Source organism: Microplitis demolitor, chromosome 4, assembly GCF_026212275.2.
Source record: "Microplitis demolitor isolate Queensland-Clemson2020A chromosome 4, iyMicDemo2.1a, whole genome shotgun sequence".
NCBI lineage: Eukaryota > Metazoa > Arthropoda > Insecta > Hymenoptera > Braconidae > Microplitis > Microplitis demolitor.
In genome coordinates this window covers 3,207,022-3,233,194 of record NC_068548.1, presented here as the reverse complement: position 1 = coordinate 3,233,194, position 26,173 = coordinate 3,207,022, and the positions used below count along the sequence as shown (strand labels likewise).

The following is a 26,173-nucleotide window of genomic DNA, read 5'->3' as shown; positions in this document are numbered from 1 at the left end:
AGCCGGAATGTAAAAACTGTAATTTTTTCGAAACATTGAAAAACATCACAAGGTTAAATGGATGATCATAAAAAATATATCCTTATTTTTTTAAGTACTAGGGTGGCTATGAGTGACAACATCATAATAAGCAACAAAGAACAGTATAAAAATGACTCACAAAAATAATATGGCACAGAAGAAAGAGCACTGAAAAAATTACAGTTTTTAGTGCAAAAACATGGCCATTGTATTAAAAACTTCAGATATTATAGTTTACACTGTACGTTGTAAAAAATTTTGAGCCCACGTTTATAAAGAATAGAGAGATATAGTTTTTATATTGTAATTTTTTGTTCGTTCTTTTTACGATGTTTAGCGAAAATGAATAAAAAAGTGAACAATAGTAAGCATTCTAAAATGGACGATCTCAGTAACAAATTCAAAATGGCGGGTTATCAATACTGTATACGGTTAGAAATTTTGTGTTAAAGTCAACACAAATCGTGTGTTGCAAACGGTCTACAAAAATTTTTGTGTTAATTCAACACATTGCGTTTGTGTTGATCTTTAACACAAATTTTATGTTAAATAAAATTGAACACATGAAATCTGTTCTTTTGACAAAAAATTTGTGTACATTTAACAGAACATTTGTGTACATTTAACAGAACATTTGTGTACATTTAACAGAACATTTGTGTAAATTTAAAACATTTTTCGTGTTAAAATCAACTAATAAACATAAGCACATAACCTAACCAACTCAAGTATACTGATCTACCCTTAGTAGAACTTATGTCAATTTAGCGAACAATTGAAACGGTTCAAAAAGATATGAAAGTTATCTAAATTTAATTGTAAAATGTATATATTTAATTGTAAATAAATTATAATCCAAATTTCTCTGCAGTCAATGCTGCTACAATGCTTTGCTTGGTTATAGTAATGAAAAATTGTGCGGGAACGTACAGTCAAACAACACAAATTTTGTGTAAATTTTCGAATAACACAAGAAATGTGTTACATTCTAAATTTTCTAATCATTTAACATAAAAAATATGTTCAAGTAAAATAACACGAAAGGTTTGTGTTGAATTAACAGGTTTCTGTGTTAAAAATCAACACAAAAAATTTAACCAAATAATTTTTCAACACAAACACACAAAATTTCTAACTGTGTATCTTGTATTCTTTACTGGTTGAAAAAAGTAATGACAAAAAAACTCTGCACTATTAATTTTCCAAAAATTATGTAATTATTTACTGTCGTAAAATAGCTGGTGGGTGTTAAAAGAATTATCTCAAGTTACTAAAATAAATTATAAACTTCAAACAAGTTAAAATTGAAATACTTGAGTTACCCGGTGCACGGGACTAAGTAGGCTACTATTCGCCTCCGGTTGTTACCAAATGCAACGGATCTCTAGTGTTTTGACTCTGTTCATACTAGTAGAAATAGAGTTGTGGGTTAGGGTATGTCAACATCAGCCTTTCTTAAGAGTTCATCAGCACTCTTGAGACGAAACTATCGCAATTAAGATGCCACTATGTCATTTTGTGCACAAAAGACATTAACATTCACCAGCAAACCAAGAACTAAAAAGTTTACTATATTACTTGGTAATTATTAAGCTACATTGTGTCTCGGTGTCATAAAAAATAGGATTTTTACTGCACTGTTACAGGAAATTATATTAAGGATAAAGCCAAGAAAAAATTTTCCCTACAATCCCTAACGGCTGCTTATAACAAGCTTGGAGTATACATCTAAAAGAAATGAAAAATGGGCGATGAAAAAAATAGTATTTTTTGATCAACTTTTAAAAGTACCCCGTCATGCTCCGTCATACTATTCCCTGTATACATTTATAATATTGAGGTATTCATACATTCAATAAGCTAGCCCCGGTCTCCTTTATATGTAGGTTAATTGATTTAATGCAAAACACGAACACAATGGTTGAGTTTGAATACAATAGCATTGTATATATAGTTCAAAAATTTTCTGTAATACACAGATTACGTAAAACCCCTAAGTGATATAGATTTTTAACTATGAAAATAACGTTAAGAAATCATAGTTTAAAAGTATATATGTATACTGCATAGTACTTAGTAAACACAAAAGATATAAGCATAAAAAATATTGTCAAGTGCATGTTTCAAAGTACGTTGAAAGTAAGAGCTTCGCATTGCAGTACAAATCACTCATAAGAATTCGAAAAATAATGCAATTAAGGTTTTTTCGATAAACGAATAAAACTTTAAAAAAATTGTCCAGAGTATACTTGAATATTACTCGCACTAGTTTTGCGCTAAAAGTATTTTTAGCTGAATTTCGAATGATTAAATTTTTAAATCTATCGACAGAAACTTTTTTCATTTTGACTGAAATGGTAATACGAGTTTCAATTCATCTCAAGTTATCTTGTTTCGAAGAGCTTTAGATATTGATATTCTCAATATAAATAATTACAAAAAATATCATGTGCGACGTGGCATAAAACACAATTTCGAACCATGTAATGACAGCCTTCTTAACATGGACAGCCAATCTCACCCTCGTCTTATTTCATCCCCTGTCACAAAATACATTATTTTTTCTATTTCTTGAGTAACTCGAAACTTATTGGACCGACTGATGTCAAAATTTCTTTAAATCTAAGTGATGATAACATATTTCGGTCTCGTTGCTAGAAATATTATATCAATCTATTCATTCAAATCAATTTTCCTTTTTATTTCAGAAGTATTTTAAAGCAAATTATAAAATTTCAAGAGTATAGAAAGTTGAATTGGAAATTCCACTCATGTGATAAGACTGCGTACATAAGTACCCAAGTAATAATTAATTAAAAACCCTCACTTTTAAAATCTGTATAATTTTTTTTTGCTTATAAAAACTCAGATAAAATCATTCGATATAACACTTGATAAAGAAAATTCAATGATAATGCACAGTGTTCAGAAACTACACTTTTTAGATACTATAATCTCAAGCAATCATTTTTTTATTAATTTCTCGATATAATAATTATCATAAGAAAGTTATAGATTTTAGCGGGATTTTTAAAAATTTTTAAATAAATTAATAAATTTAAATGAAAAAAAATTGTTTCAGATTTCAAATTTGTTTCTGAAGTAAAGAACTCTATTATCCCAAGGCGAAATAAAAAAAACCATATATGGACTCAAATAAGCTTACCCTGGGAACCTAACAGAGCAATCCTGAACAAGGCTTCATACAGTAATCCTTACTAGGATGTTATACTGCAATTCTGGTCAGGACCTAATAAGATAACCCTTGCAAAAACATAATACGGTAATACTGACCAAGGTCTTATAAGACAATTTTGACCAGTGTCTTATAAGGGAATTCGGACTAAGGACATATAAGGGGATTTATAAGTAATACTGTCCAGAAAATAATAAGGCTAACTAGAATTTCATAAGGTTATTCTCACCAAAATCTGACAAAGCAATTCTGACCAGAACTTAATAAGGAAATTCTGACCAAAACCTAATAAGGCAACCCTGACCAGAACTTCATAAGGTTATTCTGACAAAACTCTGACAAGGCAATCCTGATCAAAACCCAATAAGGCAACCCTGACAAGAACTTTATAAAGTTATTCTGACCAAAATCTAACAAGGCAATCCTGACCAAAAACTAATAAGGAAATTCTGACCAAAACTTAATAAGATTAATCTGACCAGAAACTAACAAGGCAATTTTGACCAAAACCTAATAAGGCAACCCTGACCAGAACTTCATAAGGTTATTCTGACAAAACTCTTACAATGCAATCCTGACCAAAACCTAATAGAAAAATTTTGACCAAAGCCTAATAAGGCAAGCCTGACCAGAACTTCATAAGGTTATTCTGACCAAAACCTAATAAGGAAATTTTGATCATAACCTAATAAGATAATTTTTACTAGAAACTAACAAGGCAATCTTGACCAGAGCTTCATAAGGCTTCGAATTAGATCTAATAGTTTTGCATGGAATATAGAATTCAATCTATCAAATTTTGAATTTTAATTATAGGAGTGTTCAACAAAAACGATATTTTGGTACTGTACTAAACATTTGTTTCAATAACACACATTCTGAGAATATTTATTAAATAAAAACATCAATAATATTAATCTACGATTACGCGTATGATAACATATATAATTTTTTCCGCTTAATCTTCTTGATTGAGATATTCTCATCGGGTATTATCTAATCAATTTTATTGTACAGTTAAGTTTGATTTATTTATGAACCATATAAAATTAAACTTATAATAAATTTTTAAAAAATCTAGCTTGGATGTATAAAAAAATTCACCGAGAATACTTCAATTTTTGATTATCGTTAAAAACAAACAAATTCAGACAGCAAATAGTAGACTTTTTTTTTAAATTTCCTTTAATAGCTAGCGTTCGAAAGTTCATTGTTATGAAACTTTTTAAAACTAATTTTTTTTATACGTCAATTAAAAAGTTGAACTTTCCGAAAGTATATTTATTTTAATAGATCAAGTGGAAAATCTTCAAATGGAAATTCAAGAGATCAAAAAATTATTAAAATTAAAAAAAAATAACTGGCTTTTAAAAGATATTTAGTTAAAGCTGATTAAATATCAGGATTAATCCAGTCAAGTAGTTTTGAAGTATAATTTAAAAAAAAACTTTCAATAAATAAATAACTGTCTGTTTATTTATCAATTATTGAAAATAATCTTGCCGGTTAAAAAATTTCATCGCTTTCAAATAATCAGCTCCGATCTAGATTAAATAAATTCACAAATTTACTGCGTCATAATATCTGATAAGGCTTAAAATCATCCTCTTGAAATCTTGGAAATTCCACCGTTTAAATAAATCCAAGGAAGTAGTACACAGTAGTTAATTGTGATAAAGATAAATACATTAGATTTATCATCGCATGGATATATATATAAATCAATGTTGCCAAGAATCGATTACCAGTACCGATTGTGCGAGAAGCCAAGATGTACAAACTTTTTATTTCGCTTATTCTTTGTACGGTGGTGACTGGTAAGTTTGTAAACATTGTTTTTTATCTTTCCGACCAAAAGTAAATATTCTTTCGATTTTAAATTTCGAAAAAGTTTATAGTAAATTTATTAGAATAGACGTTATTAAAATTTATATAAAACTGTGCTGTGGATTTAATCAGTGATTTCAAGTATTTTTTAATTTTTTTAAAATAAATATTCTGCAACATTTCGTTGTGATTCACAACCTCCCTACACGACATCTTAAAAATCTTTTACAACAGTGTTCAAATTTAAGATCGTCGTTTTACGCATTACTAGTCTAAGTTAAATCACTACGTGTAAAAATAGTTACTTTACACGTAGTGAGTTAACCTATTCTAGTAATGCCTAAAATGACTATTCTAAATTTTAACACTATGTTTTGAAAAATTTTCAAGTTGCCTGAAGAAGTTATAAACCACAACGAAACGTTGCAGAACTAAAATAAATAACAAAATTTCGCAGATGGATCTGAATAACCTTGTTCTTTATTTAATATCTTTAATATGGGCTCTATTTCAATCAAAAATTCCAATTTCAACATCGTAAATTCAAGTGAATTTTTTTTCCGTGTAAGCTTTAAAACAATCAATAAATACAGTCGACTCTCTATGTGGCCACTCTGGAAATATCCGTTCCCCTCATTTTAAAGTTTAGTCGTTCCCTCACCAACGGACAGTCAATAATTGTTTTAAATCCTCTGTATATGTCCTCAACATATATATACATAACTATATACACGAATACTTTCTGCGGCCAGATTCAAGACGAACACTTCGAGAGGGTCGAATCTGAAAATAAAATCTATGACTAAATCGAGCATAACGGTATGATAGTGGGGGGGGGTGTATTTTTTGGAAATATATTCCCCATACAGCCCCGAAAGCAGGCAATTTCAGAGAAACTGTAATGTAATATAGGATCACTAGACTAATAATAATTTATTTTTTACAGCCGATCCATTGAGGGATTTTCCTTTCAATCCACGATTCCATGGCCGAATTATAGGAGGCGAAAATACGACAATTGAAGATTTTCCTTATCAAATAAGCCTACAAGTCTATGGCGGCCATAACTGTGGCGGCAGTATAATTTCAAAAGAATGGATTATTACAGCTGGTCATTGTGTGTCTCAAAGTACTAACACACATACAGTTCGTGCTGGTACGACTTTCCACAATATAGGAGGCTCTCATCACACAGTTGCTGAAGTTATCCGACACGAAGGTTACGGTTCAGATGAATCAGGGTTTCCGATAAATGATATTGCTCTAATAAGAGTAAATGAAGTATTTCAATTTGATGAAACTCGACAACCTATTCCGCTTTTTAATGCCGATGAAGAAGCCATACCAGGATCAATTTCCGCTATCACAGGATGGGGAAATACCTTTAATGGGTATCCTGATAATTTACAAACTGTTGATGTGCCAATTATTTCAAAAGCACAGTGCAATGATAATTATTCCAAGTACGGGGGGATTCCGGATAATGAAATTTGTGCGGCTTATCCAGAGGGTGGTAAAGACGCTTGTCAAGGAGATTCTGGCGGTCCTTTAGCTATTGAAGGACGTCTTGCTGGACTAACATCTTGGGGAATCGGATGTGCTCGTCCAGAATACCCTGGTGTTTATACTGAGGTTGCAGCTTTCCGATCTTGGATTAAGAACAAGACTGGAATTTAATTATTATTTCAAACTATTTATTTAATTATCATTAAAATTGTAATATATTTGACTTTAATTAGTACCTATTTAACGCTAAATAAATTTATACATGACCAAAAGTATTTGAATATAATTAACAATGTATAATTATTTAATCGTAAATCCTTCGAACCAATTAAATTTTTTTTTTTAATTTTTATTTGCGAAACAGGAGGTAAGGAAGTAAATTAGTTACTCCGCGAAATTTAGCGCAAATTTAAAGTAAAAAAAAGTTCTTTTTTTTTTTAAACCGGTGTTACTTGAATTATTTCTTTTGAATAAGAGAACTGGAACAAAATGAGACTGGGGGTTTAAATGAACTGAATAAAAAAAAAGTATGATGGTAAAAATATTTAAGTGGTTACACTGCTCGGGGTGATAAATTTTCCCTTCTATTTCTAGACACCGTAAATATATTTGCTAATAAAAAAAATTTCTGATTACAATTGTCTTATTACCCTGAAGCATTACCAGCTCTAGTCGAACTAGTTCTCATATATGTATATATAAATACCATTTACAAAACTTGGAATACAAATTTATGCTTGAAAAACTTATAGGATTCCAGTAAGAATCTTATAAGATTCCTGTAAGGATTCTAAAAGATCATGTACAAAATCCGTTTCATTTTCTTACAGGGTTTCCTACATGATCTATATAGCAGTTTTTCTAACAAGAATTAGCGGGTGGGGCTTTTTATAACGTGTTAGTACGGTATAAAAATAATAAACGCGATTTAATTTGAGTGAGTTGTCTAACCTTGACAGGTCGATAGTAAAGTTCAAGCTCTCCGCTTCGCTTCCGAGGTGTGCAAAATAATCATGAATTTTATAAAATCAAAAAATGATGAGAATGTCGAATATAAAGAACTAGGATTTTTTTATGAATATACTGCAAAAATGTATATTTTTAATGTACGGGTATTTATCTCATCATTGAATAGTTAAGCCATTAACTGGCAAAAATATATACTGAAGATAATGATGAGTCTTGATAGTAAGTAGCAAAAAGTAGGCAAGTCCAATATCACTGTATCCTAGTACGACGACTCTCATTACAATACTAAAGTTAAATGCAGCTAACGGCTTATCATTATCGTGTCTAGTGGACTATGATAGTAGTCTTGTTATTAGATGCTACTCAAAGTATCACGATAAGAGGACTAGAAATATGTATACTATGTAGGGTAAAATACCCGATTACCAGTTTCCTATTAATATAGTACTCCCATATATTTTATTAGTAAAATGACTTTGTCAACTATCATTTTTCAAATAAGACACTATTTTTGATACAAAACATATTATTTTTTGTTTAAAAATTGCTTACTCTCTAAAAATGAATTAGTGAAATTCTCGCGAACCAGTGGATAGTCACTATTTCTACAGCTATAGAATACCACTAATTCAACCAGTGGTATACTTATAGCTGGTTCCCAGTGAATATTCACTAATTTTAAGTGAATTTCACTGATTCATTTTTAGAGAGTAGCTAAACTTCGGAGGAACCATGGAATAAATCGGAATGCATGATCATGTTTGATTATGCATAATTGAGACAAGGCCGAACATGCATGATTCATACGAAGCTAATCATAAGCAGATATAAATTATGCATGATCATATATAACTACGCACGATTCATCTAATGTCATGCTTGATCACGCAGAATTCGGGCAAAGTTACATTCAGTCATGTATCATTATGACTTTGCATGATACATGACCATGTCTGATCTATGCAAAGTTATACTCAATCATATATTATTATACATACGGGAAAAAATCAGCATGCTTGATCATGAATGAATTAGGCATGACCATGCATGATTCAGGCATGATCACATATAATAAATGCACAGTCATTCTCGATCAAGCATAAAGGGGCAAAAATGATCATACATGATTCAAGCAAAGTCATAATAATCCATTTTTCATAACATGGACTTGAAATTTTAAGTTTCAATGTTTAAGGTCAGTGAAACCCCCCAAAATTACTTAATTTCTAGAAGTAAAATGTAAACATTTAAAATTCTAGGAAGTCTCATCGGAAATTCCATTAATGTGATAAGGCTACACGTGGTAGCAACTAAGATATAAATGATTAAAAAATCCTACTATCAAACTCTTTTCGATTTTTATTTACAATAACTCTGATAAAATCATTTAGCATATTATGTAAAAAAACCGATCAAATGATAATAAATGGAGTGTTGAGATAAAAATAACGAAAATAAATTAATCTAAGTATATTATTTAGTGACTTGGAAGTATAAATAACGATTGAGTTTAGTAGAGAGACCAGAGTGAGACCAGCTTTAATTATAAAAATGATCAATTATCCTGCGTTAATTTTTGGCTTGGCTGGCTTAGCAGTAGGTAAGCCTATATTCACAAACAACTTTTTTTATTTTCACATAAATTACCCTACTAATAGATGTACTATAAAATATTCAGATATGAGTTAAAATAATAGTACTCTTATTTCCTTATATGAAAGCAATTTTTGTGTAATATACCGTAAATTTTATTAGATAGTAAAGTAAATTTTTTTTCGTCAGTAAAATGTTTTTTTTTTTTTAACTTTTCCACGCGAACAGTATTTTCATCGTCTATTGAACTGACAAGAATGACAAACAAATATTTTTCCAAAGAAAAATTCTTCCACAAAAAAACATGAAGAGGAAAACTAAAATCTTTTCATCGTTTCCAGTAATAACAGGGTATCCAAATAATTTTCCACGGGATTGGTCAAATAGCCGTATTGTTGGTGGAGAAGATGTTAATATTGAGGAAGTACCTTATCAAGTAAGTGTTCAACTTCGAGGACGTCATTGGTGCGGAGGCAGTATAATATCGAACAATTGGGTTCTTACGGCTGCTCATTGTACCCAACTTCCTCAACGCAAGTATTCAATTCGTGCTGGTTCTGTGTGGGATGATCGTGACGGAAACGTCTACGAAGTTGACAAAATAATTAATTATCATGATTATAGTGATCATTATGATGTGCCAGCAAAAGATATTTCTTTGGTTCATGTGCGGAAACCATTTGTCTTTGATGAAACTTGTCAGATAATAGAGCTGCCTGATCAAGGTGAAAAAGTTAAAATCGGAGCATATTCTGTTGTCACCGGCTGGGGTGTGACGAAAAAATTCCCCATCAGTGGACGACTTCAAGCAGTATCCGTTCCTATTATTAGTATTAAAAGTTGTCGAAAGGCTTACGAGTTTGCTGATATCCCAGACCATGGCGTAATTTGTGCAATGGCGCCAGAAGGTGGCAAAGACAGCTGTCAAGGTGATTCCGGTGGACCAATGGTCGTCGATAGACGACTTGTTGGTATTGTATCTTGGGGAGTCGGATGTGCTCTACCAGGAAATCCTGGAGTTTATACAGAAGTTCAATATTACCGCGATTGGATTAAATCAATTACTGGAATCTAATGTTTACTTTATGTTGATAAAATGAAAAATTTTTTCAATACTGCATTTTACTTATTCTGATATTTGTTGAAAATTTTAAAGATATAACTTTATTATTCATAGCTCGGTTGACTCTTGAGTTATCTGATGATTATATACAACGACGGTGACAAAAGCGGTAATGTTTGCATTGGAAAAAATATTGGTAAGCTTCTAAACGATACGAATTCAGTATTCTGAATAGTAATTTTTATCAAATCATCGCTTCTCTTGCATATTTTTGCTCGTTAAGATATTGATCGGCAGCGCAAAAATGTAATAAACTTTTGTGATTACTTGTATAGTATATAATGTTATGAATATTATTATATAACACTACAATAAAAAGATATGAAAGTTGGATAATTTAAATTTTAAGTTTAGGAGTAATGATTTAGAGATAAACGATAATTTTTAAAAGAAGAAATAGGAATTTTTCACGAGTTTTATTAGGAAATTAAAGTGTAAAATTTTCTAGTTTCGATCTATTTTTGAATAAATAAAGAGTAGAAAAAAACTTTTTTTAGAACCGAGTTCGCCGAAATTAAAATTCCGCAATATTTGTATGAATAACTCGCGATTCGAAAGAAGACTATTAACAGTAAAAAATCAGGATTATTTTTTTGAATAAATTTTAGGTTCTAGAATACGTCTGACTTAGCAGTATTTCACGAGAACTGAAATTTTGACTCGGAATGTACATTTTTGAGTTTGGTAACAGTAGATCACTTATGCTTCGCGTTCAAAGTGTGCAATATATACTGCGAATTACCGTCAATTTTCTCAAATAAGACGTCTTTTATTAGTGACGTTCTTTCTGAAGTGTATGCTATTATTGTATGCAGAAAAATTGTACAATAAAAAATAAATCAAAATTTATTAACGCATCTTCGAATTAATTACCAATTGTCTTAAAACTTTAGTATTTATACACAAAAAAAAATATTAATCTTTAATCTATTAAAGCATAATCACAAGATATACTATCATCATCATTGCCTCGCCAAGATAAGATTTTGCTTAAAAAAAACGCAATTAGCATTGAAATTTTTCGTAACGTTGATTAAAAACGTGTAAAATTGAATATTTTCTTTGTTTGATTAAAAATAATTAATTAAATGACCTGTGGTCTATCATATTTTATCACTGGAAATTATTCCTCGATATGAATCAACGAGCTATCGTATTACAACGAGAAAATCATAAGTCATATCGATTCATAATTTCGTATAAATATGCGATGAAATCTTCGAAACAGCAAACAGTAAGCAGACCACCGAAGAGAATGTTCAAGTTTGTTTTCTCTGCTGCCTTATTGGCTTTTGGATTTGGTAAGTATATATTGTTCAGATATATATAAACGTATTTTTGCAAAAAAACATTACAAAACGTATTAATTCCAGCAAATGCAATCCATTGGTATCCGCGAATTAACCCTTTCACTCCTCACGGGCGTATTGTCGGTGGAAAGCCAACGGATGTCAAAGAAGTACCTCATCAAGTATCTCTTCAGGTTTACGGTTTTGCTTTCTGTGGTGGTACGATAGTTGCCGAAGATTGGGTACTTACTGCTGCTCATTGCGCAGTTTATTCTGCCAGCGCAATCGAGGTTCGTGCCGGAACATCAACAAAAGGTAGTGGCGGAACTCTTCATGGTGTTTCAAAGGTAATTTATACTGTGTTCTTTGTTTTCAATGTTAACAGTTCCGTTAATTTAACTCATCTTATCAGATTATAGTACACGAAAATTTCAAAACGAATCGCTATGGAATCCCAATAAACGATGTCGCACTATTGAAATTATCGACACCTTTTGATGTCGATGAGTTCCGTCAGCCAATTGATCTTTTCGAATTCCGAGAAGAAGCTATCGAAGGAATTCATTCGACAATCACTGGATGGGGTGCTACTGTAGAAGGTGGTTCTACTCCTGAAGTTCTAAATACTGTCGACGTGCCAATAATCAGCAAAAAAGAATGTCATGATGCTTACATTTCATTTGGAGGACTTCCAGAGGGCCAAATTTGTGCAGCCTATCCAGAAGGTGGTAAAGACGCTTGTCAAGGAGATTCTGGTGGTCCTTTGACTATCCAAGGTCGTCTTGCTGGAATAGTATCCTGGGGGAATGGATGTGCTCGTCCAGGGTATCCTGGAGTTTACACTGAAGTTGCGAGTTTTCGCGATTGGATAGATGATAAAATGGCCATGTAAATTATAATATAATTTACCGATTGTTAGTCTAGTTTTTTTACTGTTGATTCTGTTAATAAATTTTTACTCATGTAACGTTCTGAATTATTCTAATTAATTAAATTAGTTATCAAATAACAACCATGTATAAAAGTATTATATATAACTTTGGTCAGTCGTAGTCTAAACTCATGACGAGGAATGAGACCCGGGTCTCGAAGACGTTCGCTAGGGTAACCTGAGATGTGACGTCGAACGATTTATAATTTTATAATTTTTTTGTACTGGATCTGCGGATACAGAACAGGCAGTCAGACGAAAAATATCTAGACCCCAGGCAGTGACATCACATAATTGATTCTTATGTAATTAATTAATTGAATGAATGAATCCTACAAATCAATATAAATACTTGACTATTCACTATATTGTCGATTTTTTAAAAACTTTTTTTTATCTACACTTTTTTTGACTGAGTTGTGAGGAATGTCTCACCAACTCTCTCAATTTGACTCACGTATTTTGGTCTCTTGTAAAAATTCCTATCACGACGACACGACTTTATCTGGAATAGAGACTGGAACTCGGCCAACTGATGCCAGCGTCTCAGTACTTCGAAGTATTTTCGTAACAATTTCTGAATCTTAAATTCTATAAATTTCTTGTTCCAAAAGACTGATGTAGAATCGATTTTCAATTAAATATTTTCCTTTGGTTCATTACTAATGGCAATATTTTATGTATTACGATAAAAGGTTCTATCTTTACTTTTGATTAATTGACTGTACCTTTAATGAAATGGAAAAATTTTCCAATTCATTCTTTTTTACTAAAATATATTCAAATAATTCAAATGTCATAGACAAATTTGAAATTTTCGCATCAAAATTAAGGCTATGAAAATTTCAATCTATCTAATACAGTGACAAGGGATGAAACGAAACGATTTCAGACTAGGGTGAAATTGGCTGCTCGAATCGTAGGCGAGGTCTGACATGACCCGTAGTTTGAAATCGTACGGAAAACTTTGACTGCTAATTTATTAAGATCCTGTAACTTTGAAACTACTCAACCACTTCTTTAATTAGTTATCAACTCGACATAAAAATATTAGAAAATGTTAAAAAAATATTCTCTCACCTCTGATCGAATGGATTTTGTATAAATTTTAAAATATATTTGTCTAACGCGACTTAAAAAAATAAAGAATTCGAATTTAAAATTTCCAACTTAAAAAACTCATCCTCTGGCACTGGACACAAATTATAAAAAAATAAAATGTTTAAAAAATTCTCTATCGTTTTTGAAAAAATAATTATTGAAAAAAATCTAAATTCCAACAGATTATTAATTTACATTTTAATAACACCCTCAAAAATTGAACAAGATTGACGATGGTGTCATGACCCATAAGTAATTATCTGACATTTAATGTAAAAAAAAAGTAACCACAATATGCCACGCCGGACTATACAAAAGCTTTTTCTACTGTGAATCAACTTGTTGTGCTCGAAAGAAAAATATTATAAAGGGATTGTACTGCAAGAAATATATGATACTTTTTTAAAGCAACTCTTTGTGTCATTTTTCACTTGTCGTAAAAGCCTAAAACAATTAAAAAAAAAATAATAATAATAATAAAGAACTAAAATAACAATCTGTTGAATGTAAAAAATTTAATGAGAGTGTAACAATAAAAGAAGCTACAACATAAAGAGCCGTTAGACTCATATGTGTGATGATATAAAACAAAAGGACAAAGCACTTTAACCTCGCGCCATTTGTCAAGATATCCTAGTGCACTCATTCTGTACAACCATTTATTACTATCACATCTTATCCGGGTAGTAGTATTTTTGTTGTTGCACGCAGTAAAGTATACTGTGTATCTGTTATGTGTTAAAACAGTCCACAGTCAAAAAATTTTCGTATTTGTGTAAAGAAAGTCTGTGTTAAAAAGTTTACATTAAATTACAGCTAGAATACTCTATTGTTAAATTACAAGAAATGGATTTAAATTTTTAATTCAAATATTTTTGAAATTAAATTTTTCATAGAATTGACTATCAAAATTCGAAACCGACTATTGGAAATTTAAGTCTGTGTTTGGAAATTCAATATCCAGACTTTAATTTTAAAATCTTCATTGAAAATTAATATCCTAGAGATGTTAAATTTGAAACCATAATTGAAAACTAAGAAGCCGATTTTAAATTTAAAACCCTGATTGAAAATTCATTTTTAACACAAAAAAATTTTTATAAAAACAAAAATAACATTACTAAGATACTATCCAATCAAGTGTTAACAATTGTAAAATAAAACTTTGACATTGAGCACGTGTTAATTCATTGAGTCACACTAAAAATGTGTTAAATTTACCGTAGTCACTTGTAAGCTTATACATAAATTTTATTATAAAAGTATCAAAATAACACAAACAAAAATGTTAAATCAGCGCTTTACGTATGTTGCAGATAAAACTTTAATGTGTAAAAGTTTTGGAACCAGTTATAGAATATTAACATTTGTGTTATTTTTTTTTACACAAATGAATAATGTTAAAATGACTAAAATTTGTGTAAAATATTGTTCTGATACACAGTTTTGTGTTAATTTTTACAACTTTTTTTTTAGATGTATGTTAATTTTTTTTTTGTGTTAAATTAACACATTTCACTGTGTTACTTTAAAATTTTAAATGGACCTACTATTTAACACTTTAAAAATGTTACTTAGCACAAAAATTGTAATTATTAACATTTATTAAGTGTTACTTTAAAATTAACACAAAATTTATGTTAAAAACTCAATCGAGTCACGGAAGAATTATTAGAAAAATAAAAAGTGAAATTGACATTTTATAGATGTCTACTTTTGAGTTGCAATTTTAACACAGATGGTGTTAGAAAATAAACATAACATGGACTGTTTCTAACACACAGATTATGTTAATTTTAACACAATTTTTGAATGTGTCCAAAAAAAATTACAAGTACCAGTAATTTATAAAACTTTAATGTCTTTATGTTATTTTTTAAAAATAGATTATTGTTAAATCAATAAATGTCATCTTCATATTTTTTTTAAATGTGTGTCATAAAATAATTAATAAATATAAGTTTAATACAAGCCTACATATTTTATAAAGTTTTTTTTCTGTCTATAAGTTCGAGCGGCCTTTTGTTAAATCGAATGTTCCAGAAAATAAAAAGAGAAAATGTTTTTTATTGCAATTTAAATAAATGTCGAAAATAGTAAACTATATTTGTAAAATTCGTGTCAAATATTTTGGAAAAATATATTTTCCTTGAAATATTTGAAATTTACGTATTTGGTGATATCATTTTATTTTTTATTAGCATTTGAGAAAAAAAACGAAAACTAAATTTCGCCCAATGGAATTGCTTCGAGTAAAAACGAGATGTTATAAAATAAATAATTCTAATGCAGAACAGTTTTTATCTCACGAGTTTAAAAAAGTTGGAATTTCATAACTTTTGTAAATTAATAATTTTCACAACTCATATCGTGACAAAAAATATAAAACAAAATTTTATGATGCTGGTAGCAAACATCCGATAATTTTTATGTTATCATTCACAAGTTATTTGTCATTAAAATAAATTTTCAAAATTATACACAAAAAAATTTATAAAAATTTATGATACTGAAGTTAGCCACCTTAATAATTTTTTTTTTAACGATGAATTATAAAAAAAAAAAGTTTTTCAAAAATTGCACTTGCAGATTTTTTAATTTTCTACATGTGCATATTTTTGGTTTTTTTTTTTTGTAATTGATCTGTTAGAAAATAAATTTAAAAATTATAAATTGTCTACTAACTTCAGTTCCATTTAAAATTCAGATTCATTTTGATTTTTTTTTCTTTAATTAAAAAAAAAATCTAATGTCTACTACTTTCAGTCATATAATTTTATTATTAAAAATAAAAAAAATTTTCCAAAAAAATTATATTAATCAATTTTGAAAAGAGGATCCTGAAGTTAGCATGCAATCGAAAAATTTCGACTTGTTTTTTTAACGAAAAAAAAAAAAAAAAAAATTAATAATATTCACATGTAAAAAATGTAGTAAACTATAAGTGCAATTTTTTAAAATACTTTTTTTTGTAATTCATTTTTTTAAAAAAAAGTGCAAAAATTACTAGACGTCAACTAGCTTATGATACTGAAGTTAGCTGACGTCTAATAATTGTTTGATTTTTTTTTCCGATAAATTATAAAAAAAAAAAAAATATTTGAAAAAATTGCACTTGTAGTTTTTAAAATTTTCTAAATGTGCATTTTTCTACTTTTTTTCGTAATTTTTTTGTTAAAAAAGGAATCCAAAAATTACTAATTGTCTGCTAACTTCACAATCATGACTAACTTCAGGATCATAAAAAAAAAAAAAAAAAAAAAAAAAAAAAAGTTTTAACCTAATTTATAAAATATGAGTGATCTATTTAAAAGTAATAAATTAAAAGTAAATAAAGTAAAATCGATTCATCAATAAATTGCGATCTATGTAAAAATGTGCGCATGCTTATATATAAAAAATGAATTTTGTTAAAATAAATCAGGTTGTATTTAAATTGTATTTTAACTATTGATTTTTCTATTTACTTTTGAATATTATATACTTTTTACAATACTCATATATGTATTGTTTAACATAAATATGACGTACTTGCGCGTTAACCATAATGTAAAACAATCGCATTAATTAATTAATTGATTATTTATTTAATTATCAATACTCACCGAAGCTGATTAAAAATTATCGAATCCTGTGACACTAAAATTTGAATTTATTCTTCTATCGCATTACTAATTATTTTAATACTGTTTTTATAAAATTATTTAAAAACTAAATAAACATACAAATGCACTTTGAAAACTATTTTTTTTTTTTTTTTTTTTTAATTATGTGAGTATAAGAACTCGAGCATAATTATAACGATAATTGTCTTTACTTAATTTTTATTTGTTTACGTATCTATTTATTTTTGTTTGTTTTTTTTTTTTTTTTTTATTTGAATTTATAATATGCGTAACAAATAATATTTTAACATGCGAGAGATCCTCAAAGGTTCGCGGTGAGTGAAACACTGAGAGGGTGAATTCTCATAGCGAATCTACACCACCGCCACCCTACGGTCGGTTTATTCCACCTCTGTAAAATATCAGACCAATAAGCAACTAATTCAAATATCAATAATAATATAAATGTTTTAAACCTTCAAACAAAATGTTATCTTATTTATGGTAATTTTCGAATTTGAATTTTTTTAATTTTTTATATTTATATACAAACATATATTATTTTTATTATATACCTATACTGGAAAAAATGTAACATAAAATTTTATCTCATCTCGTTTATTAAATTTAACGATATTTTATACAATTTTTTAAAATCTCATAAAGTTTTATGTAATTTTTGAAAATTTAATATTGGCCGAAAAAAATAAGGTTAGAATATTTTATAAATTTGTATTAAGATATGCATGATTTTATGAAAGATAATAAAAGTTACAAAATCGTTTTTAAAATTTTGAATTTTCAAACGGAGAAGTATAAGATGTAAAATTGAGAAAACGGTTGACTTTAGGAAATAAACGCGGAACTTTTAGCTGTTACTGAATTCGATAATATCGTTATGTGCTCTTGAGATCGCACACACACATACACAGATGCACACTTGCATATAAATTGGATTGAGAACAATAACGTTTATAATTTTTAAAAACTTTCAATTTTTTTTCATGGGAAGTTAAAAGAAATTGACTAAAATTATCGTTTTGTAAGTATACAAGTTTTTTTTGTCTATTGTTTTTTTTTAGATAAAAGAAAAATATTGATGGGAAAAAAATTCACTCGTGATATGCTCAAGTAACTGTTGCAGCATCTTGATATTGTGAGTAAAATATTTTTAATGTTCATTTATACAATATCATATAAAAAGTCCTACTACAATCTGATTTTAAAATCTTGCAGTAATATTTTGTGACAGATTCGCAGGTATCTAAAAATGGATGGAAGCTTTTTCTAAAATAATACGACTACATAATTGTCTTGCGGCTTTCCAAGATATTCTATAAAAAAAGAAATTCTGCTCTTTAAAAAAAATCCAGCTTAAATTCACACATGGTGTTTTTAAATGGATCCCCGGATAGTTTCTTAGAGGAGTCCAGAGATTCCTATACAGATTCTTGCGAATTTTCCTATGGGATTCTACGCCATCACATTCGTATAGGAATCTAGTATGATGGGAATCGTCCTATATGGATTTTTACAATGATATACACGGGAATCTACACCATTAAAAATCCGTATAAGAACCTAGTTTAGATTTCTATGTAGATTTCCTATACGAGAATCCAGATACCCATAGTTCTTATGTGAAATCCCTGCATGGAAATCCAGATATCCTATATCCATTGTATGAGAATCCAGGTTCCTATACTTTCCTACATGGACTCCTATATAACTCCATACTTTCCTATGTTGATTCCCATAGAATCTTATATAAACTTATACTTTACTACGTAGATTCCTATAAATACCCATAGAATTCTTCACGATTTTATTTTGATAAGGTGACTAATTGATTGAAATTACGACCAATAAAAAAAATTAAACTCTTATTACACTGATTGCATTGTTCGGTTGAATACAAGAATATTAAAATACCAAATACACACGTGACAATAGATTATTATTTATGACCTATAAATTACAATATGACTTTTAGGAAATTATTGTAATAATTACGAAATACAAAAAATAAGTATCAAAGACATACATGTGTTCAGCATTGATAAGACTAAGCTATGTACGTCAAACACGTTATATTATTTTTTTATTATCAACATTTGTAAATTTACTCTAATAGTTACTTCACAACACTTGTGCCCGGTAAAATATCTAAAAAAATTATGTCAGTTAGTCCATAGTTGTTTGATTAGAACGTCATAAAATTCGTTTATTTAATCATGAAAAATATAATATTTTATTTATTAATTACCCGTAAGCAATTTATAAATTAATACATAACGTACCTACATGTATCTCTATATATTCATATTCATATACATATACATACATTCACAATAATTTTTTATCAGTTTAGTGATAAAGAAGTTGTTAATTTGTTTTAAGAATAACTACTCGACGGTAAATGATTTTTTATTGACGAAGACTCATACATTTTGGAAATATCTAATCTATTTAGATATTTATTAGTTCTGCACAATTTAATTTTAAACTTTCTATTAAAGTGTCGATTGCAAGATCGAAAGTCATATAAAAAACGTAGACAACTAAAATAATGGTGACCAGGTTTGCGCAAGACTTAAATAAAACTGTCATATGGGATAATACATGGGGAAATCATTCTCGTTTGCTATGGTGTCTTAGTAAAGCCGGGTCATGTTGGCCACTTGCAGGAAATTTAAATAAACACATGCAAAAATTACTACCATAATAAAATTTACAGAAGTTACAGTAAAGCGTGATACAACAGACTGAAATGCATGGGTTTGCATACACTTACCCACTGCGCACACTTGTCCGACATGACTTTACGTAAATGACGTTTCTGTTTTGCGTGTTTACTTTTTTATAAAAAATTTCAAATTAACACTAATATCACAATAAGCTGATAAAAATAAATTGTGAGAATTATCAATTTTTCGTTGTTATTTTACTATTAATAATATTATTCATTGTCTTTGACAGTTATTTCTGAAAGCCACTTAATAGTAGTCTCAGAAGATGAATCTAGTGAAGAAAATAACGGTATTGACATTGAAATAGCACCTTATGCGGTAAGTAATTCTACAGAAATTAAAAAACTATTGTTTCAAATATTAATATGCATTATAGTAAATACTGTTGCTTTTAGTTATCGCTAAGGCTGAATGATAATCATATTTGTGGAGCCGCAATTATAAATTCTGAATGGGGTATCACGGCTGCGCATTGTGTTACAACGTAAGAGAAGCAAAATATATAAGGTTTAGACCTTTCATTAGCGTTACATATTTTTTCATATATTTTCAATCGCTGTCATAATTATTTAAGATTTATCGCATCAGCAAGTAACTACAGCGTACGCAGTGGATCAAAATACCGTAAATCTGGCGGGTCAATTCATCAACTAACAGAAATTATTCCTCATGAAAATTTCAGTAAGGTAGATTCTGATTATGATGTAGCTGTATTTAAAGTTGAACCAATGTTTCAATTTAATGCTTTATCAAAGCCGGTCATGTTACCTTTAGATGAAACTGACAATAGTTGGGGAGCTGCTGTTGGCTGGGGAGCATTTAATGTAAGTAAAATAAATTTAAGTTGACGTCTAAATTATGAAACATCATCTAGCTTTTTTTATTAATAGGTTCGAGATGAAAATATCTTGTCAAACATTCTTAGAATAGTCGCTTTACCAAAAGTTGATTGGAATGAATGTGTAAGTGACTACATTAGTGCTTTCGTGGTAACACCACGACAGATATGTTATGGCTTCAAAAATGGAGGCCGAGATACATGCAAAGTAATTGAATAACTTCCATATTTATTTCGTTAAATTTCGTTCCATTTAATGAGGATTTCATTTTTTAGGGAGACTCCGGTGGCCCATTAGTTAATAAAGATAATATTTTAATTGGAATCACATCTTGGGGAGACGAGTGCGCAAGACCGAATTCACCAGGAATATATACTGATGTGCATCTTATTAAAGATTGGATTAATTTACACATAGCAACGTGAAACAAAATTTTAATAAGAAATCTTTATTATTTTTTTAATAAAAAAATTTTATTTATAAACTGGAAAAGTTTATTTTTTTAATAGTATATTGTATATCATGTGGAAAAAGTATTATACTCGAGTGTGGGTTTAGTGGCACGAGCGAATCGAGTGTTGCCAACACACGAGAGTATAATACTCGATGTCACTAGATGCATACTATAGTTTATGTAATTAATGCACGAAGAAAAACGCCGTTAGATGTCTAAAGACAGCGTCATGCAGTCGGAGTTATAAAAATAATTTACTTTATTATTATTAAAAAATATTTATACTTTATGGAATTGGATAATTTATTTAATACTATTCACTTGACAAAACTTAACTCAATAAAAAAGACGTCAACTTTGGTGTTATGTCGTTATCAATTAATAGAGATATGTAAGGTTATAAAATTCAGCTGACGTTGCATTGATCTACACATGCGTGTGCTGATTAATCAAATGCGCATGTGCGGTCTAGAGATTTTGGTCACGTTAATAAGGCAGCTAAATTCAAAGTGACGTCATAAAAGAGGGGCTAATAAATTCGTTAGTGGCTTGAATCATTGAGTAGGGATATACTCCGCCCATTTCACTTAAATTTCATGATTTAATATAAAAAGTAGTGACTTAATATATATTAAATGACACTTTTGACCAATCAGAAAGAATTGTATTTTAATATAAAATTTTATGACTGACTTTAGCCAGTTAGCGGCGTATTCTTCGGCATGAGTTACATAAATATATCAAAATAGGATTTATAAATTCTACTGAAAAATTAGTACTTTATTTGAGCCTATTCTATAATGACTTTTAACTATAAACTAAAAACTTCTTATTAAGAAAAATATATATTCTGTTGAATTTTTTATTGGCACCCAACGCAGAGGATTAGAATATATAAATCCAAAAAATCAAATGAAAATATTAACCTTTTCATTGTTCACGATTTCAATTCTTGAATCTTTATATTTTAACAAGTTTTCTGTTCTTTTAACAGTCCATTCACGATATCCATTTTTGTAAAACGCCGGAAGTTTATCAATTCCTGCAGCGTTAGCTAAATAATCATTATACTCCCACTGAAGATCTCCCAAAGCATGAAAATGTTTATTAGTTTTCGGTTTTGAATCCTCCATCATAATTTCCATAGGCGGTAACGTCACTTGGCCTTTTAGTAGTCGTAGAAAATATTGAATCTAATTTTTATAAACAATATATATACAAATATGGTTCAAAAAACTAATTTTGATTGTTTTCGTGTTTTGCCTCTTTAAAAAGTGTATGAAAAATTTCTGTATTAACTTTGAGCTTCAAAATTTGGGATTAAGAACCCATTCAAGAATTTAAAAGATTTTTTTATATATATATATATGTATACTGTTGAGCCAAAATTAATTAAAAAATTTACCTGGATATGAAACAGCGGAAACGGTATAATCCGAAACGGAATTCCTACTATCGCCATTTTGGGATGTTTAACGTTGATCAAATGTTTAAAGAGAGCCTCAACGTGATCATTGTTCACCTTAATTTGACAAGCTTCGTCCAAAAAAGGAAATGAAAGTTTATATCCAGTACAATATAGCAAAGCATTTGCAATAATGATCGTTCCATCCGTTAAATGAAATTCATTCCCTCTAATGAATTCCACTCTTACAGTTTGAGTCATGTTTTCTGGTAACGAACCGGAGAGCCTAAAAATTAACGAATTCAAAAAATTTTACCAGTGCTTTCATTGAATATTTATAAGCTTATAGATTTTTTAGTAGTTTCGTTCTTCTCATTACCGAGGACCACTGTGGCTTAAATAAACATGAGCTGCATGCCCAGTTATCTCAATACCGATATCAATACCAGATGGACCTGCTCCCAGAATAATTACTGTCTTTCCATAATATTTTTCGGGGTTTCGATAATCATGACTATGCATTACGTCCCCTGAAAACGTCTCTATACCCGGAATCAATGGAATTTTTGGTTCTGAGTAATGACTATAAAATTAGAAATATTAATTATAATCTCCAAAATTTTTACGGTCATAATTTATTAATTGATAATTAAATTATATAATTCTTTACCCATTGCAAACTAAAACAGCATCGAAAGTTTTCTCTTCAACAAGATCAGTTTTCAAATTTTGTATTTTTATCTTCCATATTGTTTCGCGCCAATTTCCGTCATTTATTATTGGTTCAACACTTATAACTTTCGTACTAAACTGTCAAAAGTTAATGGAAAAAAAATTGTAATTGCTACAAAATCTGTAGTTGAAGTTACTACAAAATAGAGTGAAGAAATGCTATCTCCAATTTGAAGTAACCTGAGCCAAATGTCCGTCAACTTCGGGCTTTTCCGTTTTTGACAATTTGAATAAAACTTGCTATATAATTTGATGTAAATTTACTACCCGAATTAGCCATAATGGCTACTTTAAAGTAAAATTGACGGTAATTTGATATTGAAATTACCTAAAATTTGATGACTATTTGACAGCAAAAGTTGAAAATAAAAATTTGCGGTTAATTTATCATCAATTTATTATCTTCAATTTAAAGTTACCCTGATAGCCAGACATTGCTCTACAAGTGTTGCAGTAAAACATTTACGGCTAACTTAACGAGAAAGTTTCTGGCAAATCTTGGCTGGATAGTATTTTCCTTTAAGTTGGCTTCAGAAGACGACAGTAGCTTGAATGTAACTTGCCGTCAATTTGAAGTAAAACTTTCAATCAACTTAACGTCATTATCTGACGTTAATATTCATCAAATTGAATAGAACGTTGCAGACAATTTACTGTCAACTTAAAGGTAACTGCTTGCTCTCCAGCACTTACCTTTAAGTTACCTTTAAAATACGGCAGTAGCTTGTGGTGAACTTATGGTTAGAACGGCTATCAGAGATAACTTTCTATGAAAAAAATAGTCGGTAATGTTAATTCTTGCCATTTCAGAAGGTAAGCAAATTTATATATAAAATTGTCTACAATTTGACGGTAAAAAAATACTGAACAATTTTTAAAATCAAATTAACAATAAATTGACATGAAATTCGCCTCAAAATTGATGACAAATTTTTTCTAGTCAACTTTTGAAGTTAATTTGCATTCTAACTCGGGCAGTAAATTGACGTCAAATTCAATAGCAAGTTGCATATAAATTGTCGTAAAAAATCAAGTCCGAAGTTGACGGACACTTAACGAAACATTCAAGGAAACTTTTATTAGGGTTTTTTTTCTAGTAAAAAAATTTATTTCTAAAATTTAGCAAAAATTAACCGTATATATTTTTTTCCAACTTTTGCTGTCAATTTCAAGTTAAAGTGGCTATAAGGGAAGATACATTCATCATTGAGGAAATCAATTTCTTTAATCAGGGATAATAATAATAATAATAATATTAATAATAATAATAATAATAATAATAATAATAATAATAACCTGAATATATTGATAAAGATTAAAATGATGAGCATAATCTTGTAAATATTTTAAAACTTGTTCATGAGTTCCACAACTGGGCTGAGTTTGATTCATTTGTGAAAAATCCGGAAAATTCATCAGTTGTAATGGAAAATTAGTTCTAATAACAAATATATAAAATAAATTTAATTAACATAACTACAAAATTTAAATAATTGATTTATTTACTTTTAGAAACACAATTAAATTACCTGAGGTTTTTATACATACTAGAATGTATTGGATGTCCATAATCAATTTGAGTTTTGTCAACATAAACCCAAGTCCCGCCGACCACTTCAGTCTGTTCAAATACCGCGGGTTCGAAAGTTTGCTTATCATTTGATAAATGTCGTACCGCACATAGTCCAGCTGCGCCAGCACCAATAACACACACCCGAATTTTTTTTACTTCAACTCCCTCAATATTTGAACTCATTTTTATATCTCTTGAATATTTTGACACGTCCTATAACTTGATTCAAATTATTTAGAAAATAGAATTAAATTAATTGTCAATAATTACGATATATTTGTGATTACTTTGTAGAAAGTAGATGTAAACTACCGCACATGAGTTTCAGTTTTATATCTTGATGCGAACCCACCGGAAATTGCGTGCAAATAAACCACAGAGTTTCAAAAATTCAAGATAACAATTAGACAGATAAGCAAAAACGCTTCAAATCATAAACGTCATTTTTAAAAATTGCAATCAAAGATTTCGATATATTTTTATAAAATTTATCTAATAGACATTATTTGAAATTCTAACCATAAAATTTTGTATTGCGAAATACTTAAAAAACAACGTAATTCTCAATAACGTTTCATAAAATTTCTCAATTTGCAAAATTACAAATCATACTTGCCTATTAAATTTAACTAATTTGAACCCTATCAAACAAATCCATGAGGGTTTACATGGGAACTCAGAGAAATCCATATAGAAAAGAATGGATTTATGTAAGAATCCATAAAAATTAATATAGAAGTCTATAGATTTATATGAAAATCCATGTAGGAAACCATGGGTATCTAGATTCCCATACAAGAACTTGAGATAGGAACTTGAATATATAGATTTCTTATGGGAAATTTATATAGGTGTGTGTTTCTATAGCTATTGTCTATTGATATACGGAATTTCTCTAGGAAACCATATGGGAATCCATTCGGAAACGCCATGTGGAAAGGGAATTAAAAAATGATATTTTGTAAAAAATTATCTTCAATTCTTTTTTATTTTTTTTTTTTTAAGAACAGTTTATTTTTTTAGTTTTAATAAAATTAGTATTAAAATGTATCAACTTACATAATTAATTAATTAATTAAATTATTTAATTTAATAGTATCCAGTTCTGAGCGAATTATATATTGTTATATATTTCAATTAATCATTTTATTATTATTACATAAACTTATTGTGTAATAAAATACATAACATAAATCATTAAATATAATTAATAATAATAATAATAATAATAATAATAATAGTCATTAGATGTTAATGAA

General features: G+C 29.1%; 5 protein-coding genes across 24 annotated transcripts in view; 3 read left to right on the top strand and 2 right to left on the bottom strand.

Moving 5' to 3' along the window:
* Nucleotides 1–12,436, top strand: part of LOC103570336 (uncharacterized) — a 55,371-nt gene extending 42,935 nt beyond the window's left edge. Inside the window, exons 3-7 of the mRNA XM_053738626.1 lie at nt 9,001–9,119; nt 9,454–10,184; nt 11,341–11,536; nt 11,609–11,871; nt 11,937–12,436. Coding sequence (XP_053594601.1) covers nt 9,071–9,119; nt 9,454–10,184; nt 11,341–11,536; nt 11,609–11,871; nt 11,937–12,416 — 1,719 coding nt within the window. The 5' untranslated portion in view covers nt 9,001–9,070 and the 3' untranslated portion in view covers nt 12,417–12,436. The remainder of the gene's footprint in view (nt 1–9,000; nt 9,120–9,453; nt 10,185–11,340; nt 11,537–11,608; nt 11,872–11,936) is intronic.
* The window catches only part of LOC103574903 (glutamate-gated chloride channel), a 75,599-nt gene extending 55,523 nt beyond the window's left edge, over nt 1–20,076 (bottom strand). For 17 of the 19 annotated variants that reach the window (XM_053738691.1, XM_053738696.1, XM_053738694.1 and 14 more), the window contains exon 1: nt 17,162–17,231. The gene's annotated coding sequence lies outside the window, so the exon portion shown is untranslated. Of the gene's footprint in view, nt 1–17,161; nt 17,232–19,461; nt 19,546–19,955 lie in introns of those variants that run through there. The other 2 variants (XM_053738692.1, XM_053738693.1) reach the window with 2 other exon arrangements.
* LOC128667655 (trypsin-1-like) lies at nt 4,698–6,825 on the top strand. Its single transcript, XM_053738711.1, has 2 exons — nt 4,698–5,034; nt 5,991–6,825. The coding sequence occupies exons 1-2, from the start codon at nt 4,989–4,991 to the stop codon at nt 6,719–6,721; spliced, it is 777 nt and encodes a 258-aa protein (XP_053594686.1). The 5' UTR covers nt 4,698–4,988; the 3' UTR covers nt 6,722–6,825.
* Nucleotides 19,029–21,266, top strand: LOC103570337 (trypsin-3). Of its 2 annotated transcripts, none has more exons than XM_053738713.1 (6): nt 19,029–19,429; nt 20,141–20,229; nt 20,307–20,395; nt 20,486–20,735; nt 20,802–20,873; nt 21,026–21,266. In XM_053738713.1, the coding sequence occupies exons 1-6, from the start codon at nt 19,396–19,398 to the stop codon at nt 21,173–21,175; spliced, it is 684 nt and encodes a 227-aa protein (XP_053594688.1). In that variant the 5' UTR covers nt 19,029–19,395; the 3' UTR covers nt 21,176–21,266. The 2 variants fall into 2 exon arrangements, with proteins under 2 accessions (XP_053594688.1, XP_053594687.1); XM_053738712.1 differs by having other exon boundaries at nt 19,035–19,429; nt 20,802–20,957.
* Nucleotides 21,267–21,293: 27 nt separating this feature from the next.
* Nucleotides 21,294–25,376, bottom strand: LOC103570153 (uncharacterized). Its single transcript, XM_008547773.3, has 7 exons — nt 25,202–25,376; nt 24,871–25,133; nt 24,638–24,779; nt 23,280–23,419; nt 22,989–23,192; nt 22,610–22,895; nt 21,294–22,397 (listed from the first exon to the last, which is right to left on the bottom strand). The coding sequence occupies exons 2-7, from the start codon at nt 25,095–25,097 to the stop codon at nt 22,113–22,115; spliced, it is 1,284 nt and encodes a 427-aa protein (XP_008545995.1). The 5' UTR covers nt 25,098–25,133; nt 25,202–25,376; the 3' UTR covers nt 21,294–22,112.
* Nucleotides 25,377–26,173: the final 797 nt, after the last annotated feature.